The following is a 12,974-nucleotide window of genomic DNA, read 5'->3' as shown; positions in this document are numbered from 1 at the left end:
TGCAAAACTCTCTCATACCACCAGAGGTATCAGTCGCAACACCCTTACCCCTGTCCATATTAAACCTATTTGATAGAGAAACCAGTAAGAAGTGAAGTTCAATTAAACATAAAAGTAACAACATGGCATATTCAAATCATAGAGTCATAACAATATATTAATTACAATAACTAAGAATTTTGATAATCTCGCCACATTTGATCCGCTATGGCATCCCTAATAATACTACCAACCCTATAATCATATTCACGAACTTGAGAGGATGACACATTCTGCTCTTCCCTTTCATTTAACTCGTTATCAACCTCATTAAGCAATGGGTCATCCCTATCAACTCCACGGATAAAGTTGTGTAGGATACAACAAGCCAAAATAATATCCGTCATCGTCTCCAATTCATAATGTGGTTCAGTGCCACTTGCAATGATAGAGAACCGTTTCTTCAATACACCAAATGTTCTTTCAATAACATTTCTGAGTGATGAATGTCGATGGTTAAAGAGCTCTCGTGCATTTTGTGGTCCTCTGCGAGAAAATTCTTTAAGGTGATATCTGACGCCTCTATATGGTGTCATAACCGTACTTTTCAGCATAAATCCAGCGTCGCCGAGATATATTTTCCTACAGGTATGTTCACATCAGTACTGATTAATTACAATAAATTCCCAATCATTATATTCCAATGAAGAGACTTACCTTGGGGGATAACCAACGGATCATCTCGATCAAGAGCATTTTTTAAGATTCTAGAATCAGATGCTGTGCCTTCCCACCCAGCTAGAACGTATGTGAATTTCATATCAAAGTCACATGCGGCAAACACATTTTGAGTTGGCCAATCTTTTCTACCACGAAATCTTGGAGCATCTTCTCTTGGCACCCTTACACGAACGTGAGTACCATCTATGGCCCCTAAGCAATCCTAAACATTGAATTAAGAAGTCATCATACAACTGCATAACATTAACATCCTTTCATAAAATCACAGTCTGACTAACACATTGAAATCATTACCTTGAAGTAAGGATAAAATCGACTGTTGTTCAACACATATGGATGAACCTCATCTCCTGATGGCTGAGTTAAAAATTATGATTCTAGAGTTATAACAGCATCCAACACATTGGGAAAGAATTTGCTTACCGTCGCCCCAGATCGATGAAAGAAAAATGCGACACTCCGATTCTTGACATTATGCCCAACTATATAAAGAAATCGAGCTACTTGTTCCTCCACTGTAGACCGAATGACGTCTTTAACTAACCCAGTTGATCTTAATCTGTCACAAAGATTAATAAATGCCTCTGGACCCATCCGAATAATGTCACGACACTGAGTAGTATGCACCAGGTACGACATTAACTCCTGTCTGCGACGGTCTTTGTCGGGAAGGAAATTGCTAACACTACTTGGATCACTCGAGAACATATTCAATATATTCAAGGCATGACAAACAATGCATAACATTGTTAGTGCAGCCAGGGAGGTGGTTATTTGTAAGTGTTGATGTAGTATTGCGACTATATTAAAGTCAACATCAACCACATCATCATTTATATCTTCACGGTCCAAGTACTACATGTCAAATTCTTCTTCCATCTATATTTACTTAAACAAATAATCATACTATAATTAACATCATGCATTCATATATTCATTAAACATAATCCTATATTCATACATTCATATATCATATATCATATATTCATACATGAACAATATACATTAATACATTCATATATCATATATCATATATTCATACATGAACAATATACATTAATACAATCATATATTACTTAAAAACAAAACAAAAATATTTAAATAACACATTAAAAAACATTAGGCTATTTATTATAAATAAACGAGCAATAACATTTCTCTCTTCAATCTTTATTTACAAACAGCAAATTAAAAAAATTAAAACATTATTTTCATATATTCACACATTATATTCACACATTTCACACTGACTTATAATAAAAGAAAATATAATTTAACACACATTTCATATATTTACATATTTAATATAAACAACTACTTAAAATATACATTAAAAAATACCTCTTGAAGACTTATCAAAATGAAGATTCACTCTGCAATGCACGTCCACTTGAAACCTTCACCCTGATACAACAAACATGGCAACGAGATTAGAACCCTAATACAACAAAAATGGCAACGAGATTAGAAACTTATGAATATAGTATACAATACTAGAATAAAAACTTTCTTAACCATCATATACCTTCAATAAACCTTGGTAATACTGGAACTTCAACTAACTCCTTCAACTTTAGTAGCTAACTCCTTCAACCTTCACCACACTCCACGAATACACCAAGTGGATGAAGTTGTCCAACCTTGACCTTCACAAGCTTAACCTCCACAAGTTAAACAACAAGTACCTTCACTTTCTTCAGAAGTCCTTCACCTACAACACAAACAAAACAAAGGTTAGGTTAGGCTGGTTGTGCATCGTCAACTTTGTCACCATCCACAGAGTCCCAGCAGTGTCCATCCTCCCCTCTACATCCTCCACCTTGGTGACCTTCATGCCATTTCAGCCACAACAACAAGAATGGCCCAACTGCAGCAGTAGACCGACAACAGCAGCAGCAGCGGACCGGGAAGAAGCACCACAGCACCGGACCGGGAAGAAGCAGCAACACCACCAGCACCACCAGCGGACCGGGAAGAAGCACCAGCAACAACGGACCAAGAAGAAGCAGCAGCAGTAGCGAAAGAAGAAGAAGAAGAAGCAGCAGCAGCAGCGAAAGAAGAAGAAGAAGAAGAAGAAGAAGAAGATGGCTGTAACGAAAGAAGAAGAAGATGGTTGTAACGAAAGAAGAAGAAGAAGAAGATGGCTGTAACGAAGAAGAAGAAGAAGAAGAAGATGGTTGTAACTGGATACAAATGCAACTGATCCGAATACACCAAATATGGAAATTGAAGAAAGGGCTGTAACCGGATACGAGCTTCAGTGATCCGGATACATGCACCTGGGAATCCAAAAAACCATATTCGGATATGGCTTCTCACTTTTGTGAAATAGTAACCAGATACACCATGCACCAACCCGTAACCCAGCTTCTTCTTCGTCTACACCCGCTGGCAGCAACCCGTAACCCAGCTTCTTCTTCGTGTACACCCCCTGGCAGCCATTTCCTTCCCTTCAAAAACACCACTACTCCTGCAAATTTCATTACACAGTGCTATAGAAACCTCACCTCATTTTTCTTCTTCACACCCAGCCACCTTTCCCTTGCGCAACAGTAGACAGTTCTTCTTCTCGTTCAAACAGATACAGCATACATACACCATATTAATACATGGTCAAAAAGCTATATCAGCAGTGTAGTGCAGCGTTGTGTATTATCAAGAGCAGGAATCTTTCCTGTGCAACGTGACCAAGGCTGTAGCTTCTCAGGAATCTTCACTGTGTGACCATGGCTGTAGCTTCAGGAATCTTCACTGTTCTTTTGGCATGCAGGCACTCGTGAATACACAGTATTATGGTGGTTTGATATTTTATTATTGTATGAGAATAATAACAAATCACAAAAGGACAGATTAGGCAAATCACCCTTCTTCCTTGCAAATCATCACAGTTAAGAGAGTGATGCTACAGTACGTGAATCTCGCTGTTACCTCCGATTCATCGCTCACAATACTACGCAAGTGAACACGATATTTTTTTAATCCATCGCTCTCTTTCTCTCCTTAACAGTGTATCACCTCAAAGTGAACACAGTCTAAAAGATGGAAGAAAAGTACGAGGAACACATTTTTTGGAGAAGCCGAGGCCCAGCCTTTTTCAAAAAACCTGTACAACCACACCTGTAATTTAATGAAATTTACTCAAATTAAAAAATTATTCAAGATAATTTATGTATGAAATTCAAATTACTCTCTCCAGAAATTATTGCCAATAAAAAAAATTATGTATTTGAAAATATTTTGTTGTTGTAATTTTTAATTATAATATGATTTATATATGTATGTATACATATCAACATATTGATTTTAAATGTTAATTATATAGAGTGAGTGTTTTTCTTATACAAGTTGCCTTTCCTTTTAGCATTAAAGTAGAGTTCAAGACAAAAGAAAATGGAATTCATAAATTTGGAATTATAATAGTTATTTCACAAAAGAACAAATATAAAGATTATTATAAGCCTTAGAAGATTAAGTTGGATTAAGAATAAACAAGCTCCACATATATCCAATCTGAAACCACAAGCTTCTCTGAAATCCAAATGCAACGTTCTGCGAAAAGTGACAGTGAAAGCACATTCCTTAATCTTGTATATCTTCTTTGAATTAATCTTATTATTGCTTCAGTCTATAGCTGAAGCAGAAAACTCAGTTCATACATATATACGTGTGAAAGATAAGTTTCCTCTTCAATATTCGATAAATATTTTGTTGGATTTATTGAAAAAAAATTCATTCGAGAAACATAATATCAATGAAACTTGAGTTTTCATTTTTGTACATAGTTTTATTTTCTCATTTTTACTCGTCTTCATTGCAAGAAGTCTCGTTTCTATTCGTTAGGGACAGAATCTATCTTGGCAGAGAAAGCTTGGTTGGCTGTGACGTTTTGTCGTTTTCATTTTCTCGTGGGGCCCTCTCTTCTTACCTCGTTTACTGTCTGTTGTTACCCTATGACCCTTTAACCCCTTCTTCCTTAATTCAACCAAAAAATAAATTAGCAATAAAAACAAACTGAGATGGACCAACAAGGATAACTGCAAGATCCTTCGACAAGCACGGACCATCTTTATAAAACTCTCAGTTTCAGCTGCAAAAGGAAGAGCTTAAATCCATCGTTATGTCATTTTCGATGGAGACATTTTCTTTGCTGCAGAAAAACAAATATATAAAATATACCTATAATAACGAGTGGATAGATATGAACAGAGAGATCAGAAGAACAAGTCAAAGTTATAGTGTAAGGATGTGGACCACTTCCTCACTATGGTTTGTTATTTCTTAAACTTTATGTTAATGATCTTAATTTTGTTTTTGAATAATATCTTGTAAAAGTTTCACTTCAATGCATAAATTTATCTGTTTAAATTTTACTTCTAGGGCCAAACTAGGTTTAATTTAAGAATTTATGATTGGTGTTTAAAGGTGTGATTGGAAACTTGACTTCTTCCTGAAACACGGTATAAGCAGAGATGAAAGGAGCGTGCTTTCATGGTTTTATTATCATCACCAATAGCTTTGCCTTGTGACCTGGGTAACGAGTGCCGACTCTTAGTTAATCTTTTGTATAACATAAAATAATTCCAGTGTTACTCAATTGTGAAAAATACCATAATTGACAGATAGATATTGTTGGTTGTTGTGAAATAAATTTTTGTTTATGTTAGATTGGGACGAGGATGATTCCTCCACAATTTTTTTTTGTATGGTCCTCACTCATTATGCTCTGAATGATCGATTGGTTTGAGGAGGTGACCTACAGAAGACACTTGAACATTCAAGTCAGAACGTTCAAGTCAGATATTTTCTCTTAAGATCTAAAGTAATTAAATTTTACAAAAGTGTCTCACTGAAATTAAACATCTACTTGTAGAGTTTAAAAAAATCAGACCTAATAATTTATCTCTTAATATATAGTCATTAATGCAATATTAATCACTCATCAATAATAGTTACTGTATTAATTACACTTTAACTATGCTCAACTGTTGTCGTGCCCGATCGGCTTTGAAGTTCTTTTCCGTACCCCAGCCGATTGGTTCATTTGACTCAATTCGTAGTAATATCTGATCGGGTAAGACACACTTTTCCATAATTTAATTACTTTAGACCTTCAGAGCAAAGATCTGATTTAAGAGTAAGAGTGTCTTCTGCAGGTCACCTTCTCAATCTGATCGGTCATTCAAAGCAAAGTAAGAATGAGACATTCGTCCAGGAAAATTGTGTAGGAATAATCCTCGTCCCAATCCAATAAAAACAACTCTAAATATCTAACCTAATGCAAAATAATAGATTTATATTTCATTACTGAATTACAACAATTTTTTTTCTGAAGAAACTAAAGAAAATAACTTGAATAAAATAAGTAATATAGAAAATGTAATAACAATATGAAATCTCATTACTTCGTAATATTTACCTTGGTTTTTTATTAATTTCATACAGAAAGCTTGAAAAAAAAAAGTTCTTTTGAGCCGAAAATATCAGTTCTAAGAGCTACAGCTACCGGAAGTAGAGAACTTTAATATGAAAAATATTTTTAAAAATAAAAATAAAGTTAAAAATACACGAAAGAACAGACTGCAAAGAAAAGAAAAAAATTACAAAATCAATTTCTTTTTCCGTTTGGCATTATATAACATGTAAGAAAGTAGCGGAGACCTAACATTTCTTTAATGATATCTTTTCTTTTGGAGTATTATATAAAATTAATCTTATAAATTAAAATACCAAATTATTTTTCTTATATACCTTACAAATTATTTCTCTTTTAACTTTATAAGAAATTAAATAAAATATATATTACATTTCTTTTCATGAAAAAAAAACTAAAAGAAATCATCTTAATCTAGCTTTCTATTTCTTTTCCTTCCTTTTTTTTTCATACTTTTTCTTCTTTAATTTTCTTTTTCTAAATCATATTTACACAAAGTTATAAAAAGGAAAAAGGAAAGACTTTATTAGTTAGCTAACAAATAAAATTAATTCCTCTTATCTTTACTTTGTAAAAAATGAGAAATGAATAAGAGAATAATTATTTTGGGCTGTATGATAAAGAGAGTGAGAAAAAAAATAAATAAAATAGATTAAAAATAAAAGATATTATCTTTTTATCAACAAAAATTATATATATATATATATATATATATATATATATATATATATATATATATATATATATATATATATATATATATATATATATATATGTGTGTGTGTGTGTGTGTGTGTGTGTGTGTACGAGGTTCCACTTGAGTTATTGTTGTATAAAATGAGATGTATTGATTCAATATATTAGTCTTTTGAAAGCAAAAGTTTAGAATTTTTGTTGTAATTTGATGTTTGGACTTTAATTAATTGAATTTTGGTGAATACTAGGATATCTTTTAATTAGAGATTATTTTTGTAATAATTAACTCATCCCTGCATTTTTGTATCTTTTGTTTCTTTATATTCTTACAATTAGAGTTTGGACCTCACGGGGATGTATCCTCTAAAATGAGTCTTCACCTTTTAGGATTAATTTCTTATTCCCTAATAGGATTGTGTCTTTCTAACTTAGTGAAGTCTACTATTTATATAAATTTTTGTAATTAAAGTAACGAAATTTATTGATAATTGATTTTTCTGGATATATTATTCAATTTTAAGTATAATATTTTTACAAATAAAAACCAAATAATTTTATTTTCTAGTTTATTAAATAAAACCTTAATTATTTAAAAAGCAATAATAAAAAATAAAAATAAACAAAATAAAAACAATGATAATTTTAATTATCATTATGAGAAATAAAGATAAATAACAAAAACAAAAAAAATTGTTAGGTCAAATATTTATTTGTAAGAAAAAAATTAGTTTATAGTTGCCAAATAATAGAGGTGTTTTTTATTATTTTATTCCTGTATAATTGTTGGGTTGTAAATCATATTCATGATACTGATTTTGATAACATTGTATAATTCAATTTTGACTAGGTCTAGCATTTATTATGAATAATCAAATGCAATATGTTACCTATAGATAACTCAGTTAAACCAAAACTTACTGATTTGTTTTATTTGTTAATTACTTTTAAAATTATGATATATCAAACATAGCGCTTACTTTGAATAAACTACTTATTTGTTTCACATGATAATGTTTTAGCTTTTTTCACATTTATTGACAATGGTTTATCGTGTGTCCTGAATAATGGTTTCTTGTACATTTTGTTAATCTTGTTTTCTTCCCATGTGTTCAGAGACATAAAAGTTGTAGAATTTCATACTTGCAGACTATTTAAACCGTTATATGATCCAATCATGTCAAGACATTTAAAGCAATCTCATGATAAACATTGATTACATTATGTTTTTTACTACCTTTTAAAATACCTTACTAATATTTTTTTACGAAATATATGAATTAAATAAATATTATATATATAAATTTCATATTCTTTAAACATAAAATTTAGTTTTTAATGTGATTTTAAATTTGCACTTGCTAATTGACACCCTAAGTCAATAAATATGTAATAAATTGAGTATTGATAATGCGTGAGGTTTTTTCTTTTAGAGAATAAGTTGTGATGACATTATTACTTATGCTTATGAGATAGTTATTGCATGTTGGTAATGAATGATGCTATTTTTTCATATCATTACTTATATGATTGTTATACTTACCAAATTTCTTAACAAAAACAAATATATATTGAAACTTACGTACGGTTCTTTTGTTTTACTTCTTTTTACACTTTTTTTTTACTATGTATATAACGTGATAATATAAAAAATAGATGCTCTCTCAAGCATCTGTCGTCACATCGTAGAAAAATTAGCTTTCATATTGGAATTTATGGTGAAAACCAAAAGGAAGAGGAAGAAGTTAAGCATTATATAATAAAGGGTTGCTTTCATAAGACTTGCCTACTAAGGAAAACCTTTTACATGTACTCATCGATTCACAATTTTAACAAATTAAGGGCTTCAATTGAAGAATCTCATTAATTAAAGGTTATTTTCTAATTTTTTTTTCTATGTTTAAATTACCTTTATATAACACGACACAAATTTTGTAATTATCCTATATGCTATGTTGAATGAAAACAACTCTAATATGTTATATAGAGGCATCGAGAATCCCGCAGAACAGTGGTTGCAATAGTAACAACGCCAGCGTTGCTAATTTAATTTTTTTGGTAAAATTAAAAAAGCTGGAACAAATTAGAATTTGTCATTTAGTATGTAGAATGCAATAATGGATGTCAATTGTTTGAATGTTGTTCTTGACACTGAATATATGTAAAAAATATTTACCACAGTAATGTATTTATTTTTGTTCATTTTAAATAGTTATACTGAATGGTAAAGAGTAATAATTATCTAAATATTCAAAAGTATTTATATATTATAAAATTAAAGAATTAATCAAACTCATAAAATTATATATAAATATAGACTTAAAAGTTAATAACCACTTAGCTACATACAGAATATACATATTTTGTTTTAATATTGATTACGCATGCATATAATACTTTAATCCATATTTATAATTTTTAGAAAAAAATAAATAGATACACGATACAATCTATAGATTCAACGCTCTATTTATGCGTGGCTAAAAAATAGCTACGGTGATAATATGTGGATTATTACTCAAACTTTTATTTCCCAAAATATTTTTCATTTAACACTTTTTTTTTATATTTGCACATTCTTTTTTAATATTTGCATGTAAACAAATAATGTTTTCATCCAAATCATTACTAAATTACTGTCTGTTTGAATGTCTTATGATACTTCCAATTTGAATTATGTATTGATCATTGATACATATTTGTATCATATACTTTAATAATATTTACTAACGAAGTATTTAAAAAATTTATATAATAATAACATATTTATTATGTTTTTGAAAACTTTTGTATATTTTTGAATATATAGGAGGATTGGAAATAGGTATTCTGCTCCATCTTATTTGACGTCAATTTTAGTTTTATGTGGAATGGAATTATTATTTTATATTGGTGAAGTTGTTGTTCCGTGACGTACGCAAAACATGTTGTCTCGTTAACTTGCTTATCATTTGAATTGACTTTATCGGTGTCGGTGAGTGCATGCTCATGTTTGGTCGGAGTAAGCAAATAAAACCGCCCCCGCAAATTGCGCTTATTACATGCACGGTTACTTTTCACTTTAGTATTCTCATTCTGGTCTCTTAAGGTTCATGTCTTGCAATGCAAAAGTTCAATAATAGTCACAGCATAAGGATCATAGTTAATTCAAGATTACAGGTAAAAATGGGAATTGCGATTTATTAAAGTGGTGAAATGGAAGAATATGAATGGTTTATATAGTGGAGGAAATGAATATTGTTAATGATAAAAGCAGGTTAGCTAGTTTAGACGGTGTGGATTTGCAAAAGTGATTTCCCTCCTTCCCCCTTTTGTGTCATTCTGAAATTCAGACACGATTGATTCTGTGATTAAAAAAGTTGCGTGATTTTTCTATTAAATATATGCATGCTCTCTCTCTCTCTTTCTCTCTCTCGCCTAGTATAGGATTAGGATGGTCCTAACGAGAAATGGCACATATATTCTAATGGTGGTCGATCTAATAGTGTAGGAATAAAGAAAAAAAGGTATTTTTATATGCATAAAGATAAATAAATGTGAAGATGGACCACCCTATGGTTCGTAGGTTGGTTCAGTGGCATGTAATTACAAGTTTCAAGCCTGTTCAAAAACGTAGGTGGTGTTAATGAAGTCTCAGTCTTAAACGCACACAATCCCCCACCATTTGTGGAGTCCCCAGAAGATCCCTTTCACACGCTCTCACACTTCACAAAACCTTCCTCCTGCTATCTGAAACTTAAAAAACAACCAAACAACAGTGTTGTTTTTTCACGTAAAATAACGTTATTTTTGGTTGAGGTTTTTCATGAATGTGTTGCGGTTTTATAGGTAGTAGGATAGGAATGTAGCGTGAATTGTGTTGTGTCCTACATATTAAGTTGGAGAGAAAAAAGAATGGAATGCGCGGAGTGCGCAGTGCACACCCTGAGGCAGAGCCAAAAAGGTTCGCAGAGAGGCGAAGAAGAAAGAAGTGAGAAAAGGGAAAGTGAGGTGATGGGAAGAGAAATTTGGTAAGCGGCGGAGAAAGCTACCCTCACTGGACCACTTGCTTTTTAGTAGACAAACATTTAAAGCTGTCTTCTCTTCGCCACCTTCACTCTTCCACCTTCATCCCTCGCGCGTGCCTTTTCCTCGCCTTCAAAATATTTTCCTAAATACTCAAATTTTCATTTTTAAAAAATTAAAACTGTATTTAAGCCTTAATTCAATTAATTTCATAAATCTACTCTTAAATATGTTTGTACCAGTTTCTGCGTCCAACGTCTGTTACTTCTTTATATGCACGCGAATTTAAAGTTTTAAATACTTAATACCAAAACATCAATAAACAACATTAGCTTACACCCATAAATTCGAAACACATTAAACAATCAAAGTTTATCACACCTTTCACTTAATTAATTACTTTTTATTTTTTCATCTTTATTGATTTGAACGGTAAGTCATTTCGGTTTTATAACTTTGTTTAGTCAAATAAGCTTTTTAACTTCTAAATTTGACCGATTTTAGTTTTGTTTCCACTTAAAAATTTCACATAATTATTTTTCTATCTAAATGTTTTAAACTGTTTCAATTTAAGATATAAAATCATTAAAAAGGTTAATTATAAGTTACGCATTAGGTGAATATTGAATAAAACTCGAAAGTTTATTGTTGGGCGTGATATTTGATTGGAAATGAAAAAATCATGAAAGTTAAAGAGTTTAGATAGGAGATTATTGCTTATATTCTCATTTGTTCCGGATTTTTTATTTGAGTTAGTTTGATAAATTAAGTCAACGTGTTTCAATAACTAGGTCCCAATAACATATACTGAAAATCTTCTTAATGGATGAACCTCGTTGTAGATTGAGCACTGAACTAAAGCACAATAATGTAAGTTTTACTCGTGAGAACATGTGGTGGAAAATATGTTTCAATGTTTCACTTGCTTCTAAGCTTTTTTTTATAGATAAAGAATTTTATTAAAGGGAATATTAATTTGAGATGTTACAAGAAAAATTTGGTAGTAAAATGAATGATAATTTTGTAATGCTTGCTTTTTGTATTATCATACGAAACATGTATTAGTAATTTTATATATTGACTATTTTTTTTATTTTTATGTATTAGTAATCGAACCCAGCGTTACAGAAACTAGTGTAGTATGTTTTATGTAACATATATAGTAGGAAATAAGGCACTTAAAAGTAATATAGTCATAGTTAATGGTTGGGTTAGGTATATGTTTAGAGGGGGAAAACGGTCAAAATCAGTTAAATGGGATAACGTTGATTCTGTTTCGTTTTAGTAATTTTTTCTCCGGTATGTGATTATTCTGCTTATCCCATCACTGCTAAAACTTTGACCATTTTTAAGCTTTCACTGCAAGTAAAACAATGCGTGGTTTATGTTATTTTATTTCAAGAATTAATAACATGAGTTGTGATTGGGCTGAACCAACCTAATTTCAAACATATCGTTTTGAGATACGTCAAGGGTAATCCTATTAGATGAAACCGAGCTTGAAATATTTTATTTTGTATCAGTTTGTATTTTTTAAAATAGATTACGCAGGAAAGATGTAAGAATGGTTTGTCTTGTTCGTGAAATGGAAAGGAAAAGGAAGAAAGAAGTGGTATAAAATATGGGATTTGATTGAAAAATAATGAAAGAATATAAAAAAAAAGGGAAATGGGCAATAATGATTGTGATGTCATGTGAAGTAAAAGGAGGGTGAAGATATTAAATGTACGTAGGTAGCGAGCATGCAGTGAAATGAGCATACAGATTGGAATGTAGGTTTTCCTAAAGTTGATAGTTTATATAAGTAGTTCCTTAAATGGGGCGCAGATTAATTTGGTGGAGGGAAGTATTAATTAAGGAAAACCTAATTAGGGTGTTTAATTAAGAGATGTGATGAAATGGAAATGCGCGTGGAAGAAAAGATGCGGTCCCACGGGATGCAAAATGGAGAGAAGAGGATGGGTGGAGTACTTTAATACACCAATTAATAACAATTTCATTGGACCACCTCATCCAAATATCTCATTTTTACACCATCTATTTTACTCCTTCTTCTCTACCCTCTGCACCAGATAACAGATTAAACAACAAAACCAATCTCAAAAAGCCACTCCTACTTAGGATC

At 31.3% G+C, this 12,974-nt stretch overlaps 1 protein-coding gene across 1 annotated transcript; it reads right to left on the bottom strand.

Moving 5' to 3' along the window:
• Positions 1–170: 170 nt before the first annotated feature.
• Positions 171–1,467, bottom strand: LOC128194274 (protein ALP1-like). The gene is made up of 4 exons (XM_052869459.1): positions 1,144–1,467; positions 1,015–1,077; positions 714–922; positions 171–621 (listed from the first exon to the last, which is right to left on the bottom strand). The coding sequence occupies exons 1-4, from the start codon at positions 1,465–1,467 to the stop codon at positions 171–173; spliced, it is 1,047 nt and encodes a 348-aa protein (XP_052725419.1).
• Between the last annotated feature and the right edge of the window lie 11,507 nt (positions 1,468–12,974).

This window comes from Vigna angularis, chromosome 10, assembly GCF_016808095.1.
Source record: "Vigna angularis cultivar LongXiaoDou No.4 chromosome 10, ASM1680809v1, whole genome shotgun sequence".
NCBI classification, from domain to species: domain Eukaryota; kingdom Viridiplantae; phylum Streptophyta; class Magnoliopsida; order Fabales; family Fabaceae; genus Vigna; species Vigna angularis.
This window is presented reverse-complemented; position numbering and strand designations above follow the sequence as displayed.

Excerpts from the sequence above, each read along its gene's own strand:
- LOC128194274 (XM_052869459.1), bottom strand. The coding sequence starts at position 1,467 with ATGTTATGCATTGTTTGTCATGCCTTGAATATATTGAATATGTTCTCG. Across the intron at positions 1,078-1,143 it reads TTCATCGATCTGGGGCGACG|CCATCAGGAGATGAGGTTCA; the intron begins GTAAGCAAATTC and ends TTTTTAACTCAG. Across the intron at positions 622-713 it reads GCTCTTGATCGAGATGATCC|GAAAATATATCTCGGCGACG; the intron begins GTTGGTTATCCC and ends ACATACCTGTAG.